General features: G+C 32.6%; 1 protein-coding gene across 1 annotated transcript; it reads right to left on the reverse strand.

Moving 5' to 3' along the window:
- Positions 1 to 17,427: 17,427 nt before the first annotated feature.
- On the reverse strand, positions 17,428 to 21,864 carry LOC110632179 (TSL-kinase interacting protein 1). Its single transcript, XM_058154253.1, has 8 exons — positions 21,774 to 21,864; positions 20,781 to 20,931; positions 20,337 to 20,557; positions 19,983 to 20,218; positions 19,673 to 19,895; positions 18,593 to 18,991; positions 18,022 to 18,141; positions 17,428 to 17,923 (listed from the first exon to the last, which is right to left on the reverse strand). Exons 2-8 carry the CDS (start codon positions 20,905 to 20,907, stop codon positions 17,831 to 17,833), a joined length of 1,419 nt encoding a protein of 472 aa, XP_058010236.1. The 5' UTR covers positions 20,908 to 20,931; positions 21,774 to 21,864; the 3' UTR covers positions 17,428 to 17,830.
- Between the last annotated feature and the right edge of the window lie 972 nt (positions 21,865 to 22,836).

The raw sequence follows: 22,836 nt of genomic DNA on the forward strand, positions 1-22,836 counted from the left end.
GGTAATAACCTAGTCAAGCATCTGTAGTGAGATACAAAATAATATCATAAATCTCTTTGTCCTTTTTGTGAGCATAAATCACAACACAATTCGATTCAAAGTCAATCCAATATCCAATAATTTTTATGCTCATCACAATTCAAAACATAAATTTGTATTTTTCCATGCAAATTGCCCATCACAATTCAAAATATATTCTATCATAATTTTCCAAAACATAATTTATTCAATCCACAACAATGCTTAATACTTATTGAAATACCATTTCACAAAGCTAAATTCATACATACTATAATAATTTCAATAATCATTGAATTAAATCCAATACTTGATAAACATAATACAAAAGGAAAATAACTTCATTTAATCATATGAAATATTCAGAACAAAATCAATTAAAAACTAGTTGTGCACAAATCTCTGATGAGTCACCTCTTGGCCTTGACTCAGTGGGTCTTTTCCCTTTCCAGTGTCTTTTTTAACTGAAACACACAATTTAAAGTGTTTCAGTACTCATTTAAATTGTTTATAATAATAAGGTTTAATAATTAAATTTTATTGATACTATTCCTTTCATTAGTCAACCTATAATGTTGACCTTTAATGTACACTAGGTGAATTAGTTTTAATGTCACTAATATGTTCTATTTTTCATTCCTCACATGTTGATATATGTTGTCAATTTTATTTCAAAGCTTATTACATTTTATTGTAATTATTCAGATTTCATGACCAATGTTTACTGTCTATTGGACCAAGCTACAGTGTAAATTTAACATATTTCTCTTCATTAAATTGTTTCTCATTGTGTCTTTTTTAATTTCCTTTTTGAATCACTCCATTTGGAGTTGTATAGCTCAAGTTATGGACAATTAACCATAACTAGGTTAAATCTAAATTTTAGTTTCCTTTTTAGGTATTTTTTGTTCTGATTTCACTAATTTATTTGGACTATTTGTAATAATATTGAGGTCTAGCATTCTTCATTAGTATTGTTGCCCTATGTCTTAGGGATAACTAAAAATTTTGTTTACCATTTTTCAAGTCTTATAGAATTTTTTATAGATAAATTGTTAACTTGGACTCAAAGGTCCTATATTGGCATGGTCCTCAATTAGGTCAATGGCTTTGACCTTAAATTCTGATCTTATACATTTATAATTTGAGGAAGTTGTCTAAAACAAAGTTTTAGGTCTCTTTCTTAGCTTTCCAGATTGGTATGGCTCATTTAAATTGGACACTTCTTGTGGGAGATATACTTATTTGAATTTTCTAGATTTTATGGTAAAATGTGCCAATTTCAGATTTAGTGTGCCAACTTAATCAAGTTAATTGACCTAGTTCCCTTGATTTCTGAGTTTTAGTCAAACTACCAATATTGTAGATCTATGTCTTATTGAAATTTTGGGACTAATTTCATGTTATTTGGAGTTTTCTGGACCAAGTTATGGTCATTTTACTAATGCTGGTCAAGTTGCACTTATATTGCAAAGTTTAGGTCATTTTTAGGTCAAAGTCAATTCGGCTAGTTTTTGTAACCCAACTTTGGCGATCATTTTGACTTGGTAATTGGCATTTATGGACTTGATGTTCTACACCAAAGTTGTAGCCCTATGTCTAAGCTTTCCAACCATATAAATTTTAGGTCATTTGGACCTGTTTTGAGTGAGTTATGGCCAAAATACTTACTACTGTTCATATGGTCAAAATTCTAGATTTTCATGTCATGCAATTTCGGGTTTAGTCATTCTTTTAGGTCACTTATAGGTAGAATTTGGGCAACACTTCTACATGAAAGTTGGCCTATTTTATGTCTAGTTTTGCCTTCAATTGGCCTCATACCAATTGGGATCACACAAATTCACTTATAACTTAAAATGCATACTGCCCTTACTAACCTTACTTTGCATTGAAAATTGGCACTTCTAATGGACATCATGTACTTTGCAATTTGGTCAATTGTCCAACCACAGCCCAATTGATCAATATTCAGCAACACTCAATTGATCAAATCAATTTCCATTAACAATTCAATTCAAGTAAATATCTATCACACCCAATTAAATCGATATCCAACCACAATTTTAACTCTCCAAACCTAATTCAACTAATCAAAATTAACAATATACATACCATTGCTCATTAATCAACATTAAATATACATGAAAATAAGGCCTTCCTAAGCACATCAAGGCTGCCCAAATTGGCATATATGCTTCAACTTCCATATTGACTTCATAACCTTACTTCAAATACACAATTCAAACATACACATGCTAATTAAACTCTTATACATTTAAACACTTTAAACAACACCTCAAATCACCATTTACATAAAGAAATAATTCATACTCCCATGGACATGAGGGCTGCCAAATTGAAGACTTGTCAACACTCAACAATTTCTTCAAATTCTTTCATATTCCCACTCACCATAACCTCAATTACAAGTTTAATGAAGCAAGTAAGGAAAATAAGCACTTACCTCTTTTGAAGCTTGTCCAAAGCTTCACCAAAACCTTTCTTTCTTGCTCCTTATCTCTTCCCCAAGCTGTATGGACCAACTTTAGTGAAGGATAATGGAAGAAAATTGGCTTGGATCATTGAGAGAGAGAGCTTGGCCATGGACAACTATGGATGAATTTGAATGGGAAATGGAATTCGGCCAAATGAAAATGTGAGGAAGAAGAAGGTGAAAGTGGAGAAATCTATCCACTTTGGGGTTTATATAGGTCCATTAAATAATACTTAGTGGAGCACTAATGATAACTAAAAGATTAATTAATCTAAAATTCCTAAAATTACAATTATGCCCTTAATCTTTCACTATTTATATTATATACCAAATTTTTTATTTTCATGGCATTTTCAAATTTTAATACCACTTATTTCTCATGGACATTTAGGTCAAAAGTCCACTCTAGGTGTCAAATGACCAAAATGCCCCTCTTCGGGTTGTATTTTCGATTTTTCGGTAACACCGATTTTTATCGATTTTTTGAATTTTTTATTTTTCTTTGTACTAATTCTTTAATTTTCTTTAACATTTTGAATGTCAATTATACTTCAATAAGTCTTTAATTATGTCTCGAAACTTAATTTCGAGGGTTTTTTGTGCTCCCGGGGTCAGCTATTGCCTGCGCCGTAACTTCCCGGTGCAGTCACCCATCGCTTCGGTGTTAGCTCGTTTAATTTAGTTTCAATTTCTCTCTTTTATTTTTCTTTAATTTTTCTTGTATTTTCTTTTTATTTGTTTCATCATTTTATGCCTGTTTATTATCTCTGAAGTGTAGTCCTAGACATCCTAACTTGTCCGAACAGACATTAGGTCACCGGAGCAGCAGAATGTGGACTTCGTAAAGTGAGGGCATTACACAATCACTATATAAATAAGGTAAAGCTTCAGAAACAAGTATGTAATAGAAAATACTCATCTTGATTATATTAATAATTGGTTCAAAACTTGATTACTAACTTGAGCATCAGAGTGGTTATCAACCACCCACCGGCCCTTAATTAATCTTTGACTTTTAAGTGACCCTTGATTCAATCAGACTCAACATTCAGCAAATCCATGGCAACATCAGTAAACCTATCTGCTGTTTTTTCCTCTACACTTCCTATTGAAACTTTGTTCATGGTTTTTTCTGAAAAATTTTTAATAACATTTTAATGGTTAATGCAAGGTTCAAATTTTGGAAAAACACCTTCAGAGACTTTAGGTGACATGGGTACTCTGCCAATGGCAATAGATCCACAATCGAATACACCAGCCCATGGAACCCAGCCAGTAGGCCTTGCTAATCCTAATTCAGTGATCAAAAAAATAAAGGAAATGGAAGCCATGTTGGAATCATTAAAGAAAGATTATGAGAAAAACATTAAAGGTAGCACTCCAGACACACCAGTGGTTATACCGCCACCTCACCTTCCATAACTATGATATTATCTGAAAGATAATCAGAGAAGTGAAATCTGGAAACAACAAAGGTAAGACAAAGAGCAAACATTCAGATGATGAAGAATCAGACTCTGAACAAAAAACCCTTAGCCAAAAAATTACACGGGCAATTAAAAAGTTACAAAAGAGTTCTCACACTGATGACTATGGAATGGGAGATGTTTCACCTTTGAGTGATGAAATATTATTAGAATTTTTCCACCAAAATTCAAATTACCAACCCTAGAAAAATTATGATGGGACTTTTGATCCTAAAAGCCATTTGGCAAATTTTCGCACAATAATGCTTTTACAAAATGTTAATAATTTTATTTTGTACTGGGTTTTTCCAACGATGCTAATAGGACTTGCCCAGAAGTGGTGCGAAAGGCTATCGGGCAGCACTATAGAAAACTTTGAGCAACTAGCAAGCTCATTTGAACAAAAGTTTGCAAGCTGCATCCCACATAGGAAGTTGTCATCTAATCTAAGAAACATTCGATAAGCAGAAGGAGAGTCTCTCAGGGAGTACATGTCCAAATTCAATGTAAAGGCTATACAAATAGAAAACCTCAACCACAAAACTGCTTGTGAGGTAGAACTAACAAATTTATGGATTCCCTAATAAAGAACTCGATAATGGATTGTGAACAACTAATGGAAAGAGCAAAAATTACATCAACTTAGATGACAACAGGACAGCTCTAAAAGAGGAAAGGTGCGTAGGCCAATGTTTAGAAAGGAGGTACACAAAAGGATGTACTAATCGGTAAACCTATGGACCAGATTCGGTAGCTTCTCGACTAGATTGGTACAACTCTTACACACCACTAACAGAATCTAGAGCCCAAGTATTGATGTGGATATAGAAAAAAGGCCACGAAATCAAGTGGCCATAGAAAATGAAACCAAAAACTGCAAATCAAAGAGATAGAAAGAAGTACTATTATATTCACGATGATCATGAACATACCATAGATTAATGTTAATAATTAAAAGGCTCATTCGATAAGGAAACCTCAAAAGGTTTACTAAAACAGAAGGGAGGCATGATAAATTAAAAGATAAAAGTCAGGAAAAACACAATAAATAAGTACCTATTAGAAGCATTAATGTTATAGCAGGCAGACCAAAAGGTCATAAAGATAATGGTAAAAGGATAGTTGGGGTAGTTAGCTCAGAGAATGTATTCTCTGTCGATACAAAATTCTTCTCTAAGGATATAATCACCTTCGAACCAAAAGAATTTGAAAATATTAAAAAACCTCATTTTGACCCTCTGGTAATTAATATTTTATCGATCAAGTACATGGTACGGAGAGTCCTCATATATACAGCTAGTTTGATTAACCTGATTACACTAGAAGTTTATGAAAAGCTTGGGTTGAAAAGAGTAGATCTCACCAAAGTAATGTTCCCTTTGGTCAGGTTAGGAGACAAGACTGTGCTAGTAGCTGGAACCACAAACCTAAAAGTAATTTTGGGTGGCGAAGTCCACAAGCGATCCATATATGTAGAGTTTGTAGTAGTGGATATCTTATTTTCTTACAATGCAATCTTGGGACAACTAATTTTAAATGATAATAACATTTTGATTAATATGGATTGTTTATGTTTGAAACTTCCAACTCTAGGTGCATGGTATAAGAGAGCCAAAAATTAGCTTAAGAATGCTATAACTAATCTACAAAAGCAACAGGCAAGACCACACTGCCAATCGATCTCCTAGGAAAACCAAAAAAGTGGTGCCTCTAGAACTAGTAAATCATATCAAAAAGGTCAAGCTCCACACAGGAAAGAAGGTCAGGATTAGCACTGCACTGCAGGGTCGAACAGAGAAGAGCTCATCAAAACACTAGCTAAGAGATTGTCCACCTTTGTGTGGAGTTCAGAAGAGGTACTAGGAGTAGACCCTATGTTCATGGTTCATAGCCTCAAAGTTGATCCAAACATAAAGCAAATACAATAAAGGAAGAAAAAAATTACGACAGTTAGATAGCAGATCACTACAGAAGAAGTCTAAAAATTATTAAAAGCATGGCTAGCGAATGTGGTTCTAGTCAAAAAGTCAAATGGCAAATAGAGGATGTGCGTTGACTTCATCGACCTCAACAGAGATGCCCAAAAGACCGTTACCCTCTACCAATAATTGACAAGCTAGTCGACTCCATAGTAGGACATTCATTATGCTCCCTAGTAAATGCCATATCTAGCGACCGCCAAATAAAGATGGACCCAAAAGACGAGGAAAAGACAACATTCATCATAGATATGGCAGTCTTTTATTATAAGGTAATGCATTTTGTTTTAAAGAATGTTGGTGCAACTTATCAAAGACTGGTGAGCAAAATGTTTGAAAAGTTAATCAGCAAGACGGTAAAAGTGTACGTGGACCAAAAGACATCGAAGAGGCATTTAACATATTCGATAAAGTCGGAATGAAGTTGAACCCAAAAAAATGCACATTCAGAGTCAAAGTAGGAAAGTTTTTGGGATTTTTAATCTCAAAAAAAGGAATAAAAGCTAACCCTGAAAAAATCAAAGCCATTATGGAGATAAAACCACCAAGAACCATTAAAGAAATTCAAAGACTGAATGGAAAAACAATAGCTCTTAGACGATTTATGTCATGTTCAGCAACGAAAGGTCTACAATTCTACAAAGCACTCAAAGCAAGAAAGAGCTTCAAATGGGGAGAAGATTGTCAAGTAGCATTCGATGAACTAAAAATTTTTTTAATGAACCCTCTTTTATTAGACTCACTTAGACAAAGTGAGATCCTATATCTTTATCTTACAGTAACCAAAGATACTATAAGTTTAGTTCTAGTGAGAAAGGAAGACAAATAGCAAAGACCGATTTACTATACAAGCCAAGTACTGAAAGGAGTTGAACTTAACTATTCGACCTTGGAGAAATTTGCTTTTATGGTTGTTTCAGCTGCCACAAAGTTAAGACCATACTTTGAGTCCTACACCATCGAAGTATGCACAAACTACCCTTTAAGGAAGAACTTGTAAAGGCCAGACAGGTCAAGTCTAATAGCCACTTGGTCAGTAATATTGGGAGGTTATTATATCAGGTATGTTCCTCGAACAACTCTAAAGGCATAGGTCCTTACTGATTTCATTGTTGAACTCACACCACTACCATAAATGGAGATAGAACAGAAATTAACATGGAGTGTTTGGGTTAATGGAGCAGCAGGTACCAACGAATCAGGAATTGGGATTGTTTTAAAGGGCCCTTAAGGCATAAAACTAAAGTATGTCACACAACTGAGCTTCCAAGCTATAAACAATGTGGCTGAGTATGAAGCTCTACTAATCACCCTATGCATCATCAAGGAGGTAAGAACTCCTAATGTTACTATATATTATGACTTTAAATTGGTAGTGAATTAGTGTTAGGGTAACTTCTAAGTGTGAGATCCAAACCTAGGGAAATATAAAGCCGGAATATAAAAGCTAGTAACCCAAATCTGATCTAACCTTGGAGATGTCACAATTGTGCAAGTACCCAAAAAAGAGAACTATAACGCTGATGCCCTAGCCAAAATGACAACAGCAGGGGAGCAACACCTATTTCAGCCAATCCACCTTGAGGAAATAAGTAAACTACCTAAAAAAGAGAACTGTAACGCTGATGCCCTAGCCAAAATGGCAACAGCAGGGGAGCAGCACCTATCTCAGCCAACCCACCTTAAGGAAATAAGTCAATAAACAATTAACCAAGAAGAGATCCTTCTAATCGACATCGGTTTAACATGGATATCCCCAATTTTTAATTATCTTGAGTATGGAACCTTACCCGATGGCCTTATGGAGGTGAAGAAAGTTGTACAAAAGTCATCAGGCTACAGTGTTCCCAACAGATGGCTCTACAGGAAGTCTTTCATACAACCATGGTTAAAATGAATCTTGTATGAAAAAGGAGCTAAGGTCCCAATAGACATTCATGAGGGACTATGTGGAAGTCACAAAGGAGCTTAGACAATTGCTATGAAAGCATTCTGACAAGGATACTCTAGCCTATAGTAATAAACGACACTAAAAATTTAGTTCAGCAATGCAAAAAATGCCAAGAGCACGGTTTCATCCCTCGGACCCCTGCAGAAAAATTAACAACAATCGGAAGTCCTTAGCTGTTCTACCAATGGGAATCGATGTACTTAGACCATTTCTAAAAGCTTCTGGCTCTAGACAATATGTCATCATTGCCATAGACCACTTCATTAAATGGCTTGAAGCGGAAACAACGCAATTCATCACTGGCGATAAGGCTATATCTTTTATTAAGAAAAATATCTTTTTGCCATAGCGGCATCCCCAAAGTTATCATCACGGGCAATGGAACTCAGTTTGAAGGACACAAATTTAGAGGATTTTATGCTGAATGGTGAATCAATTTTGAATTTGCCTCTACATATCATCCGCAGTCCAACGACATGACAAAGGTCGCCAACCAAACTATCCTAAGTGGGCTAAAAAGAAGATTAGATAAAGCGAAAGGAAGATGGCTAGAAGAGCTCCCATTTATAGTATGGGCATTCTGAACAAGTCCTAGATCAGTAACTAATGAAACCCACTTCTCCGTAGCATATGGCTTAGAGGCAGTAATCCCCAAAGAGATTAACGTCTTAAGCTCCTGAACAGAGAATCTAAAAGCAGCAATGAACGATAAAGACCACAGATTCAATCTTGATCTAGTAGAAACAATAAGAGATCGAGCTTTCATCAGAATAAAAAAATATCATCAAAGAATAATAAGCATGTATAATCAGAAAGTGAAAAACACATGGCAATCTAGTTATGAAAAGACTAAATATTTCAAGAGGAGTAGTAGGAGCAGGAAAACTAGGAAGCAATTGGAGAGGACCATATGTACTTTCAAAAGTAATCCATCCAGGAGTGTATAAGATCACCTACCCGAGTGGGAGCAAGCTCCCACAGGCATGGTACATTTGCAATTTGAAAAAAAATATTATCAATAAATAAAATGAGTTCAATAAATTCAATCTTCATAAAGCGTTATCCAATCTCCAAAGAGCCATCTGATCTTCATAAATCTTCACTAATCTCTAAAGATCTAAAGCACCAAAGCCATCATTCAAGGCACCAAGACCTCATTCAAAGCACCAAGACCTCATCCGAGGTACAAAGACCTCATCTAAGGCACAAAGACCTCTTCTAAGGCACTAAGACCTCATCCAATGCACAAAGACTTTGTCTAAGGCACCAAGACCTAATTTGAGGCACAAAGACCTCATTCGAGGCACCAAAACCTCATCTGAGGCATAAAAATCTCATTCAAGGCACCAAGACGTTTCCAAGTCACCAGGATATCATCTGACACACCGAGGTCTTAACACCAAAAGACCCCAAAAATTATTAAAACTCCATCCTACCTAAGACACATACTTTTAAAGACTTCTAAGCTAAAATGGATTACACCAACATCCGGAGAGATCTCTGGTTAAACATCACTAGGTTAGCATAAATAAAATTTAAAAAAAAATGAAGATATCATCAAATGAGTCATTTCATTAAATTAAAAGAAGAAGTATAAGTCATTCGGTAGGTGGATCCCCACTCGCTTGAACATTAGATCATTTACACTGGCAGAACCCTCATTCTCCTCATCCTCGCTCTCACTCTCTACTCTAGCACCAAGGGCGAGCTTCTCAAGCCAAGCGAAGTCCTCATTCGAATAGCGTTTCAATAGCTCGGCAAGAAGATCACTGTGAGCCTGCACATAAGCTTTGGCCTTCTTTTATATAATCTCGTTTTCTTTTGCTTTGAGCTTCGCTGTAAATTTAGCAAGATTAGTGGCCTGACTCACCTTGGCATCTTCAAGCTCCTTTTGCAACTAAGCTATATGCTCCTTAGAAGATTGCACTTTGTCTTCTAATTCCTGCAACCTGGCACCAGCAATGGTCAAGTTATTTTTTAAGGCTATAGCCTCATTGACTGCCTTAGACATCTCTCGATTAAGGAAATTCACTTTCTCCTTCACTCAAGTTCAGGCTCATGGATTGATTGAGGGGATCTTTCATACTTTCTAGCCCCATCAGAAGGCAATCTTCAGGCAGACATAAGGTCATGGTAGTAACCCTAGGTAGATCAATGATGCCCTTCATAGATCAATTCCTCTTCAGAGACCAAGAAAAAACTTGAGCACCCCTTGAGACTGGCTGCCCAGACGAACCACCCCCCGAGGTGGTATAAATCGACGGTTGACTCAAAGGCTGGTCCTAAATTAGAGGAGATCCAATATCGATAGGCTCATTCTAAGCATGAGCTGGCAAGCTCATCTCTTCAATCTGGACCTTTTTTGTGGTAATTGTTCACCAACTTTCACTGTAGCAGCCTTAGAGGTTCCCTCCTTCTTCTGAAGAATGAGCTTGGTTTGCTCCCTCTTTCTTTTCTTTGCAGCTTTCTCAACTTCGATCCCAGCCATATCTGTATATAAAAAGAAGTTAGTGAGTTCATACTGAGTTAAGAGAGCAAGAACTAAGAAGTTAGTGAGTTCTTACTAAGTTGAGAGAGCAAGAACTAGGGGTTTTTACCCTTTTCAAATCCGAGATTGATAATTTGCAAGGGGATGCACTCCGTAGTCACCACATTGGCCAACCACCATTTCAGTTTGGCACTAGGCGTTGGCTTGACTTTTCAATTTCGATACAACCACATCCTCGTTTTGATTTAAGACGATCTCTCCCCGAGGTTTCTCGGCCAGATAGTTTTAGCTCCTCGGAATGCCTTCAAAACCACATGGATTTTTACTTTGAAGAATAAAGAATTTGTCTTTTCAATTTTTTAGAGAGGATGGGAGTTCGATGAAGAGCTCACAGTTTGGCTTCGCCTGAAAAAACTAGTACTTCTAATTTCTTTGCTTCCCAAGGTGATGTAAAGCAGTAAATGTTTTCATCATAGGAATTAAATTTTTAGCTCAGCATAGACCCTAGAAAGCCACTAAAGTTCGCCAAGAATTTAGATGAAGTTGAGCCACATGGATGTGATGATAGTTTAATACATCTTTATAAAATTGTTCTTAGGAAAATCGTAGACCGGCCTTTAATTACTCTTCATACACTATGATATGATCTCTTTCATCGAAATAATGATCAGCACGAAAGTCCCCATGGCATGTGATCAACTCAAACAGATCCCTTGAGAGATTGAATTCTTCACTTATTTAGAGAAGGTCAAAAGATAACAGAACCGAGGGAACCTCATCTACTAGAAGTGACTCTTTTCTTAGCTTCTGGGTTTTCTTTTTGCTAAGGCTAGCCGAATCAAGTGGGTTCGACACAAATTGCACTACATCTTCCCACATCCTCATCTCAACTCCATGAAAATTGGACACATAAAGTACTCATCGTTCTTTGGCTATCGGTATCACTTATCCTTAAATGAAGAAAGAAGGATAACAAAGAAAAAGAGAATACTAGAAACAAGGACCTTACCTTTCAATGGAAGAAGAAACTTTGCCAAAATCTCAACTTGGATTGCAAAGTCACCGGTCGGAGGAAATTGAGAGAATTCATAGAAAGCAGTAAAACGAACCTCACATAGAAGACACACACACACACACACACATGTATATACAGGAGCATCGAATGACGAAAATTCAAAATGCTGCCAAATTTTTTGCCTCGAATGCCAAAAATGACAACTTACCTATTACAACTTTCGAGAAGGATGCCATCAATGTGCATTAAGTTCTGAAAAGTCCCTACTTTTCTAAACCTAAAGATTTGGACTTTATGGGGGGACTAATGATATATAAGACCTTAAAGCTGATCTGGATATAGTTCGCTCATCCAAGCTCAGGTCCGTACACCTAAATGAGCCAAGCTTAGAGGCGATCTGTAAAAGCATTGCATAGCCTATAGTCCTATTTTGAGATCGAGCAAATCAGAGAGATCGACACCCTCATTGGGTTTGGACCAATCAAGAATCACGCCACTAATCACACCTAATTCCCAACATAATTTTAGTATGTTTACCATTACAATTTAAATGGAGAATTGGCGAAGATTTAGCCGAGATTTTATATAGTTACCATCACAATTACGATATAAATAAAATAAAACTTCAGAAATAGGTATGCAATAGAAAATACTCATCTTAATTACATTAAATATTCGGTTCAAAACTTGATCACTAACTTGAGCGTTAGAGTGGTTGTCAGCCACCCACCAGCCCTCACTTAATCTTTGACTTTCAGGTGACCCTTGATTCAATCAGATCTAACATCCAGAAAATCCATGGCAACATCAAATATGATGACAAACAACTACAATATTTTGTTTGAGTATAATTCAACTTCATTAAGAAAGTTGTTTCACTATATTAATATTATGGTTGAATTAATATATCTGACTCTGTTGAGTATCAAATAAGATGTAATTAAAAAGTAATCGTGTTATTTTATTTTTTAAGTTAATATCGAATATCAAAAGATATTTTCAACAAAAATAAAGTGATAGCATGACATTTTGCCACATCACTATCATTAAAAAAATTTAAAATTTGATTATATGGGGAGTCAAACCCTAGCTCCATTCAAAAATTATAATCAAAATTATTTTTTAATTACTTTAAATAAATATTTCACCATATTCTAAATAATCTTATTTTATTTCTATATTATTTATTTTTATAATGCTAAAAATATAATTTAAAAAAATAATATCGATTTAATTTTCATCAAGATAAATAATTTTATCATAATTAAACTTTTCGTTTTATTTTTTATTATAAATTATTTTTATGACATCAAATTGTAACAAAAATTTTCAAATTATTTAATTGAAATTATTTTAATAATTTATTTACATTTTATTGAAAATATTTTTATTTGAATAGTTTTATATTCCCTTATGATTTTAAATAAGAAATTATTAAGTCTAAGTAATTTATGTAATAAAATTACATAATGATATATCCATTAAACTCTAATTAAACTTCAATTAAATTTTAACTTTTATCAATTTATGTTTTAAATCTAATTTAAAAACCTTGCTATTCTAATTTAATTCCTTAAAAGGTCAAATTTTTATAGATTATATCTAAATTCTTCTAGCGCACAAGCTTTCTCTTTCATATTGAAATGGGATTCACTCTCAATAATTCATGAGATAACTGTGAACATGTAAGTATATGGTCCACTAAATTTTAGTGCACCAGGATCATCTTACAAATATTCCTATAAAACAAACAGAGGCTAAAACTTCTCTTTTTTAACTTTTAAACAAAAAGTGACTCAAATCACTACTAATGATACTAATTATTAAAATTTGAATTAAAATAAATGCACGTTTTCTCGTAAAAATTCTAAATTATATTGAAATTTATAATTTATAATTTATTTTATATATTTAATTAACAAAATTAATATATCATAATTTTAAATAATATATAGTTTATATATATATTGAAATTGATGAGGTTTTATGATTATGAAATATGTTTGTGAGAAAATCATATAATTGATTAGATTATTAGTACTTATATTAAGGATTAATTTAAAGAATATCATATATCTCATATTTTTTATTATAAAAATAGACTCTTATATATTATACCAAGTACAAGCAAATAAAAATATAATCTTTTGAGATTCAATATGACATAAGAATTTCTCAATCAAAAGGTCCAAATTTTGAATTTTCATTACCCTATTTATTAGTTAGATATTATATTATAAAATAAAATGAATCTATACTTGATCACACTCTATATTAAAAAATTACTCAACCTAAAAAGAGCTTATAAGTTAAGTAGTTTCTTTACTATATATATATATATATATATATATATATATATATATATATATATATATAATAAAATCTAACTCATTTTCTTGTTGTAATAATATGGGTTGTCTGTACTTAAAAAAATTGATTTAATTAGCCGACTAATCATTTTCATGTTCACAAATCATGCTTAAATGATGAAAGTTGACACGATGATGTATAGGAGACAACATAATTGAGAATGGGGGCTACCTGTGTCCCAATCCCAAAATTATGACCAATCTCAAAACATTAAATACTAGATGTGCAGATTGTGACCTCGCCACTCTCACATAGCTTGGCTAGAGACCACCGTGGTTGTGATAGGCTTTTAGTGAGCGTATTCAGCCGTAGTTCAGTTGGATCTCCTATCTCAGTACTAAAATTAAATACTAAAATTAAGATGATATTTATCTTTAATTTATTAAAAAAATATTTATTTTAATTTATGAACAGATTTTATATATATATATATATATATATATATATATATATATATATATATAAAAGTTGACAGACTTAATTTGCTTATAAACCCATTACTTAAAAGCTAATTTGATTAAATATTTTGTGATATTATTTTTATTTAATTTTTAAAATTTTATAATAAATTTTATTTAATATTTTTTTAATTATTTTAATAATAAATATACTTATAATATTTATAGACATTTTTACTAATAACTATTTAAAATTTTAAATAATTATAAATTTAAATTAACTTATAAATATTAATTAATTTTCATAAATTAAGATAAATACTTTATAAATATTATCTCTACTTATAAAATATTTATCTATATCTCAATATCTTAAAATACATTAATAAATTAGTTTTTTATAAAATTAATTAAATTGATAACGTTAACCGCGTGCACAGCAATGTTCCACCACCACCCACACCATTCCCCACCCATGCCAAATCATGCGTCCTCCGACGTAGCCCATGGTCCATCACGTGCCACCCCCGTTGCCTTTGCATTTGCTGTTTGGTTTCCAACGATACATTGGCCTTTTGGACTCTTTTGGGTCCTCTGTTCTGTCATGGTAGCCATCACAATAATGTGCTGGGTTATAGTTTTTAGGTCATTTTCAGATTTTGGGTTTTCTTTTTTTTTTTTTCTTTCCCTATTAATGTGTTAAATGTTGCTTTAAGTTATTTTAGTGTGAGGCAACATCACTTGCTTGTGTTTCTTGTTTAATGTATACCATCGTTTTTAAAAATTATAGTAGATTCGTGAATCCATGCATTTTTTAAATAATTAATTTTTTTAATTTTTAAAAACTATTTAAAGTATTAAGGTTTTATTTTGATTAATGGCTAATAATTAATGGCAAGTTATTAATAGGTAAAAGTTGAAAATTAAGAAATATATATATATATATTAAAATTGAGCCTTAAAAAAACTCTCTAAAAATACTATTTAAAAATTTGTCAATAATCCTGGCAACACACAGATAAAATAACTAATTATTTAGATAATATTTAATTTAATTTTATAGTAAAATTTATTTTATTTGTAAATAAATTTCATAATAGAATTTATTTATAAATAAATTTTTTATTTAATATATTTTATATTAAATGTATAATTTATTTCAAATGAAATAAATTTTGTGTTTGAAATAAATAAAAATAAAATGATACCTAATAAAAGAATAATTTTATCAATTAAAATATATATAATTTTAAGTTTGAAATTTATTTATAAATTCTATTAATTTTAATAGAATTTGATTTAATTATAATAAATTATGTGAAATTGATTATTAAGAATTATAGATAAATTTTCATTTAAATCAAATATTAAAATTTTAAATTTATAAATAAATTTTATAAAATTTTACAAAATTTATTTGTATTAAATACTACTTGTGATTTTAGTGTACACATATTTCTTTAATAATTAAGTGTGTGTGTGTATATATATATATATATATATATATATATATATATATATATATATATATATTATTTTATTCGAGGGAGGGGAAAAATTCAGAACGCATAGGAATCAACTAACCCCCCCACACCGTACAAGGCCAAGCAACGCCATGCTTATGAGACCGAAGCCAATCACCAAACGCCACTAGGTGGATACTGTAGAATTTGCAAACCCAGACCATAATAGACGGCCATATTAGCTAATTTTTCCGCAACCATGTTAGCTTCTCTAAAACAATGGCGGATCTTTACCTACTAAGGTCTCCGAATTAGTTGCTTGCATTGAGTTACCGATCCCAGCAGCGGCATATTAACTCATAATCCAATCCTAATTTGAAATATTAAATTAAATTAAAATAAATTTTTTAAATAAAATATTAATAAAAAAATTTTTTTATAAAAAATAAGAAAAAATGGAAAATGTGTTTCTCTCTCAATAATAAAAAATAAAATTTTAATTAAAAAAATTATTCATATCTTTCATAAAAAAAAGAAATAAATTATTGTAAAATATATTTAAAAATGATTTTATTATTAAAATTATTTAAGTCTATGTTATTCATTTATTTTATAATAAAATAATTAATTTTTTATTATTATAAATATATATTTTTTAAATAATTATTTAATTTTAATTATGAATAGTTATAGTAAAATTTTAATTATAGAAAAATCATTGTTTTCTATTTAAAAAAATAATTGGAAAACAAGATTTTTGTTAATGAAAAACAATTTAAAGTTATTTTCTAAATATTAGTTAAATTTTGAAAAATTAGAAAATTAGTTTTCACATTTGAACATGAAACTTTTTTTTTTCAATATTCTTAAAAATATTTTTCAAAAAACTACTTTAATTTTTTAATTTTTCAATTTTTCATTAGTGAACAAGATTAATCTCCTAATATTACACTGAATATGACTCTTAATTCTAATATTGTATTCTTTCTTTTTGCTAATGTGGCGGCAGTCCATTTGAATTTAAAGTCACATGAAGAACTAACACCTAAAACCCTCCATTTATCACTTGATTACTATCATCATTGACAGTCCTCCTCTTCCCAGATAAGTAACACTTCCACTTAATTCTTTCTCTCTTACAATGATGGAATGACTTAGTTGTGGGATTAATTAAAAGGGGAAAAACTGAAATTGTGAAATCGGTGGCCCCTGAGGAGGAGGAGAGAGGAGGAATAACTACGAGAATATTAAGAGCTTTGATTATTTGGACATGTTGATTGTCCAGGGCACGCAGATAGCAAATTGATTACAACCACTATAAGCTGAAGGCAACTTATCTGCCTTCCAAACAAACTTGGGCAAGTAACCAATATAATGCTCACTGCAAACTCTTTCCATATCTAGTTGAAAACTACAGTAGTATTAACTGGCATGGCTGCATAAGCATCAACACCTAGGAATATAACATAGGCCCTGAACAAAATTAGAAATGGATATCGTGAATTTGTGTAATAGAAGATGAATGATGAGCAAATGCTAACCTGAGATGCTATCTAACCAAAAAACAAAAACTGTGACAGCTTGCTCAAGTATGCAACCTGGGTTTCACCATTCTTTCTTTCTAGAGAACTATGAACATATCTTCAAACCATTTAGTTTAAGTTTTGGACCTGGCTGTTTTTGTCTCTTAACACTCTTCATTTGTTATCAGAACAGTTTGTTCTTCATTCAGCTTAGATAAAATAATATAGGCTGCATTCACAATTATACTGCCTATTGACATGAACCTGTAAATAAGAGCATCTGATGGGATGAACTTCATTGTATTTGTTACATGAGACAAAAGCAATGCAGAGCTATCAAGGTAATATCCCTGTATATATGATTTCCACCATCAAAATCAACAATGGAAAACACAAATTTATCCATATGTACCCTCCGACTTTGATCTCATGTTCATGGAAATCAAAAAGTTATGCTCCCTTCCTTTGGCATTTCTTTAATTTGCACCGGAGCCTAATGATAAATTAAATTGAACATATAAACAGATTGAAAAACGATATTCTATGTTGCTTGTCCAATCAGCAGGTTTTAACTTATTCGCTTCAGTTTCCAACTACTGTACTTCATGAGCATCTTCAAGATATCTTTCTATCTTCAAAAGAGTTGCAATGTGATCGTACTGCTAGCTAACAACTCTGCTAATGCTTAAACTGTCACCACTAATAATCCTTTTAGAAGAAGATAGGCCAAGATCAAATGGTCCCAAAGAGTCTGTCTGCATCAAGCCACCAAAAACAAATTAGCTATTTATAGCATTATATTTATGTAGAGAATAAATAAGAAAATTATAATAGTAATTATCAGTTCAAGTACCCATTTGATTCCTGAGAGCCCAAGGCTGCTTTCATCGTTATAAAATTGACAACAAAGTGACAAGTCTGTTTTGGATTCTTGACAGCCATGGCCTTGTGGAAGGCCAGATTGGATGTTAACCTGCAAAACAAAGAAATATAGAATAGTATGTAAGCTGATTACTGAGAGTGTAAGACTCTTGGATTCATGAGATGCATAACATAGTATCAACTCATGAAATAATATTTTTATTGGGAACTAATAACCATGAAAACAATTACAACAGATGGTTTTGACAAAGAAACCATCATACAAATTATCAAAGCTCTCACATGCAAAGTTTTAATAACCTAACTAGACATCTAGAACTAATATCACAAGATTCATAACACCATGGTTAATCCATAAGCATCACTAACAGTATCTAACTATCCCCATGATCTACAAAACAAAATTGAGCAAAAATGAACTTTACAACCGTTCGACTTAATTAAGTCACAGCAAATCAACCCATAAAATCAGGTTCCTCAGTCATATTTGGATATGTAAATAATAATAATAATAGTGGAGCAATATATAAAATTGGGCAAACCTCACTAGTGATTGGTTGTTTAAATGACTTGGAAACGGCATCCTGGCTGCAGGTACGAGCATAAGCACTTCCATCTTTGCCTGAGGAAGAAAACTTTTGAAAAGGAAATGCATGACAAGTGTCTTCAGCGTCCAAAATGGATGAGCTTGAACCATGAGAAGGTGGCTTTGGAGCTTGGGAATGATTTACTTGGGCCATGATAAAAGCATCAAATGAATCAGAGATTAACTGAGATGGCTGCAAGCCTGCATTACTTCCATCTGATTTTGGATCACAATTACTGAACTTGCCCTGCAAGGATGCCTCAGACAGCAGGCCTCCAATACTTATGTTGGTTAGACTATCATCCCACAGACAGGATGACTGCCCCATGCCTAGATGCATCTTCACTTCATTGCACTATTCAAATACAAATAAGCAAGTTTCAGAAAGGCACACATTTAGGAAGCATATTCCAACTAAACATTTATATAGAAGCATAGATAGCCTCATTCAAGAATTCAAAAATGGCATGTACAAAGTTGACATAAATTAAATGATTTTGGGCAATCCAATCACAAAACTTCCCCAACAACTTTCACAAATTTTAGAATGCAAATGCCAGATCGCCCTGAAGATTTATGTTTTATGTTGTCAAGAAACCACTCAATCTAAAAGTTTAAGCTTATAGATGAGAGCTCTAAGAATAGTTCTATATCTCTCTATAACACCCCGGTACGCGAAAACTCACTAGGTTTGAAGTGTGAACAAGCATAGGCCCACTTTACCTTATGCTGAAATATTCTAATAAATGGGGGTGGCCAAGATTCAAATTCTAAACCTTTTAGTCTGAGAAGTTCTGATACAATGTCAAGAAATAACTCAATCTAAAAGTTTAAGCTTATAGATGAAGGCTCCAAGAATAGTTCTATATCTCTGTGTTATATGTCATTGGTCTAAGTGATAAATGCTGAATGCATACTCTCTTCTGTCACATGTATTGGGGTTTAATAAAAAAAAAAATTGCTTGGTATTTATTATTTAAATCTAGTAAATTACATAATCAATGAAGGATAAACAAAATGGCAGCAAAAATAATACCATAGGTTCAGTTAATCCATTCAAAGTTGTCTTATCCGCCACACTTACAGCTGCTTTCAACTCTTCACTCGTTACCTCCATTTGTTTCTCCTTGCCAAGTATACTTTCCATATTACTACTGCCTCCCTTCTGAATGCCTTGAGATTGTAAACAAACCTCAAAGGGAGTTGATACTGAAGGCGCTCCAGACAATTTATTTTCACAATTGGAGAACCAGCCATACCTTAATAAAATGAACAAAAGAATGAGTCAGAAAGTTGCACTAATCTATCAAATTCCAAAAACTAAGAGAAAGTGGTAAGCCCGAGACCTTAAGCGAAAAATAGAAGGGCGTCCAATAGACACATAGACATCTCCTGCAGTGAGGCCATCATCATTCAATGTCCATCTGTAACTAGCTAAATCTTCAGATAGTGTGTATGGGAAAAGAATGGGCTCCCCATTAGCAATGCTTGAACCACCCCATTTGTTATTCAGGTGCTTAAGGACAGAAGATATCTTTTTCCTAGCACTAAGAGTGAGTTCTAAGTACGGATGATACCCATCCTGTGTGGAAAAATCAACTCTCAAATAAATATTTGTCTTAATGTTCCAAAAAAAAAATATATTTGTCTCATAAAAGAGTTTGTGATCTTGTTCAATAACACATGTTTCACAAATTTACCTTCTCCAATCCCATGCGAGTGACTTCATCATATGGAAAAAGCTGCAACTTGACCTTTGCAGAAGTATGAAGAGTTTGCTCTGGATATTGTTCAGGAATAGGTGATCTCTCTTTTGTTTCTGTATAACATTTACTTTTGTCTAAAAGAGGTGGGTATGCTTCAGCCGACCCGCAAGGCAAAGAATGCTCATCTTTTTTTACCAAAAGTTCTTCACTTTTCCCTAGTTGAGAGAATGTTTAAAAGTAGAATAATCGGTAGAAGACCATGCAAAATGGTCTATAGGACTAACAAGCACAAACAGGTCCATAAATGTAAATTTCATAATTAAAAATAAACAAATAAAAAAAAAACTCAATACATTTATACGTGCAATAAAGAAAATAAGTCAGATTTCAACTGCCAGATTAAAGTAATGCAACTGAAACTTAATCAAATTATCAAACCTGTAGGTTTGGGACATCGGCCCCTCGTTCTGTTAATAGATTTACCAACTTGAGGCTGACCTGCACACACTTTAAACTTTGTGGTTGCTTCAACCACCTTTGCCATTCGCTTCTTAGTAATTTTCATGGATGTCCAACTTTCCTGAAAATTCTGCAAATAGTTAAGGACAATCTTTCCCCATTCTCACGCTACAGTCCTTCAAAAGCAAGTTTCAAAAATAATGGAGAATAAAGTATAAGCATGCATTTGCAGCACAAAGATCACAAAACTTTGCTTTTTAAGTTGTTCACAACCATAACCAAATGTGCAGCAACATAAGCACAATCTCTCACAAGTCACAACACGGAATAATTAAATTACAAAGAAGAACAATTTGCCAAACTAATGATTTCTATCTTGGGTCTTTGAACAGTCAAAGATTTTTCACTGAAGAAACCCCACAAAGCCAAGAAGTATCAAAACAGAAAATAGCAGGCTTAATTTCACCTATGGCAATTGAATTTTTTAGTATAGTTATTAAACTTCAAATTCCATCAGTACAGTCGCTGAGGTTTGGTTTCGTTTCATTACAGTCTATAGTAAAATTTTTTTATCTATACAGCAGAAAAGTTCTATTAGAAATTTCTTTTCTTGATTATCACGTTAAAAAATTGCTGAAATTTTACCAAAATCTAAGACTAATCATCTTATTAAAACAAAATTACAGGATAATCTAGCTAACAAAAACGAAGCTCAACAAGCATCTACGAAATTAAGCTCAAAAAAATTGCAAACCCAATCAAAAAGCTAGCTAAAACAAGCTAACAGTTCTCGAAATCAGAGAATTACCAAACAGAAAACACTTGAAACTACACATCAAAATAGAACTATGCATAAAACTGCTGCAAATGGATTAGGGTTCGTCCAAAAACAAAAAACAGAGAAATATTGAAATTTGATTGCAGATGTAACATAAGGATTCAACTAATTTGAAGCTATTGATAATAACATACCTGAATCAGAATCTCGGAGATAGGGAGGGGAGAGAAGATTGGAGAAAGTTTGAAATTAGGCAAAAACAAGCACAAAATGTTGGCGGGAATATTTTAATAACATCGGGGTTACGGGCTGACCCGATTAACAATTGGGTTAGTCTTTGGTTCGATTTAGGGATAGCATGTCTCATGTGAATTCAAATTTAAATTTTAATAATATTTTGAATATAAAAATTTGTTTTAAATAAGATTAAAATTTATTTTTAATTATTTAAATATGTTCCAAACTATATTAAGTATTATCTGAATAATATCCTAATATATTTAATTTTATATATTTTAATTAATAATTTGTATAAAAATATATTTTATTAATAATTTATATTTTATAATTCAATAATTCTATACAATATTTAAAAGTAGGGGGGAGCAGATTTCAGTTTAAACTAAACCAAATCGAATTAATTTGGTTCGATTGATTCAGTTTTAAAATTCAATCAGTTTGATTCGATTTTATATTATAAAAATTTCAGTTATTTTTGTTCGGTTAGATTTTAAAGAAAAAAAATCAATTAAATCAAATCGAACTTGTAACACCCCAAAATTTTATTATTTATGAGTATTTTTGGTATTTTAATTTTATTTGAATTTTAGGAATTTTTCTGAGATTTTTCGGATTTTAAAAATCGGGTTCGATTTTCCGAAAATATAAACTTTGATGATTTTTAAAATTTAATTTAAAGACCACGTGGCAAAACTAAAAATATATTTGGAGTCTACGTATTTTTCTGAGTTTTATGGAATTTTTTTCGGAATTTTTGGACCTCGTTTTCGGTCCCGAGGCAAAGTAAAAATTTAAAATTTTGTATTTCGAATCGAACCGGCCGAATCGAATCAGACCGAATCGGACCGGTCGAATCGGACCGGTCCTTTTCCTTCTTCCTTTTTCTTCTCCCGCACGAGATGGCTCTCTCCCTTTTCTCTCTCGTTTCTCTCTCCTCTCGCCCCATTGGCCGGCCGGCCGCCACCAGCCAGACGGTAGCGCCGCCAACCAATGTGGCGACGGCCAATACAGCGCGCG

Source organism: Hevea brasiliensis, chromosome 10, assembly GCF_030052815.1.
Source record: "Hevea brasiliensis isolate MT/VB/25A 57/8 chromosome 10, ASM3005281v1, whole genome shotgun sequence".
In the NCBI taxonomy this organism is placed as follows: domain Eukaryota; kingdom Viridiplantae; phylum Streptophyta; class Magnoliopsida; order Malpighiales; family Euphorbiaceae; genus Hevea; species Hevea brasiliensis.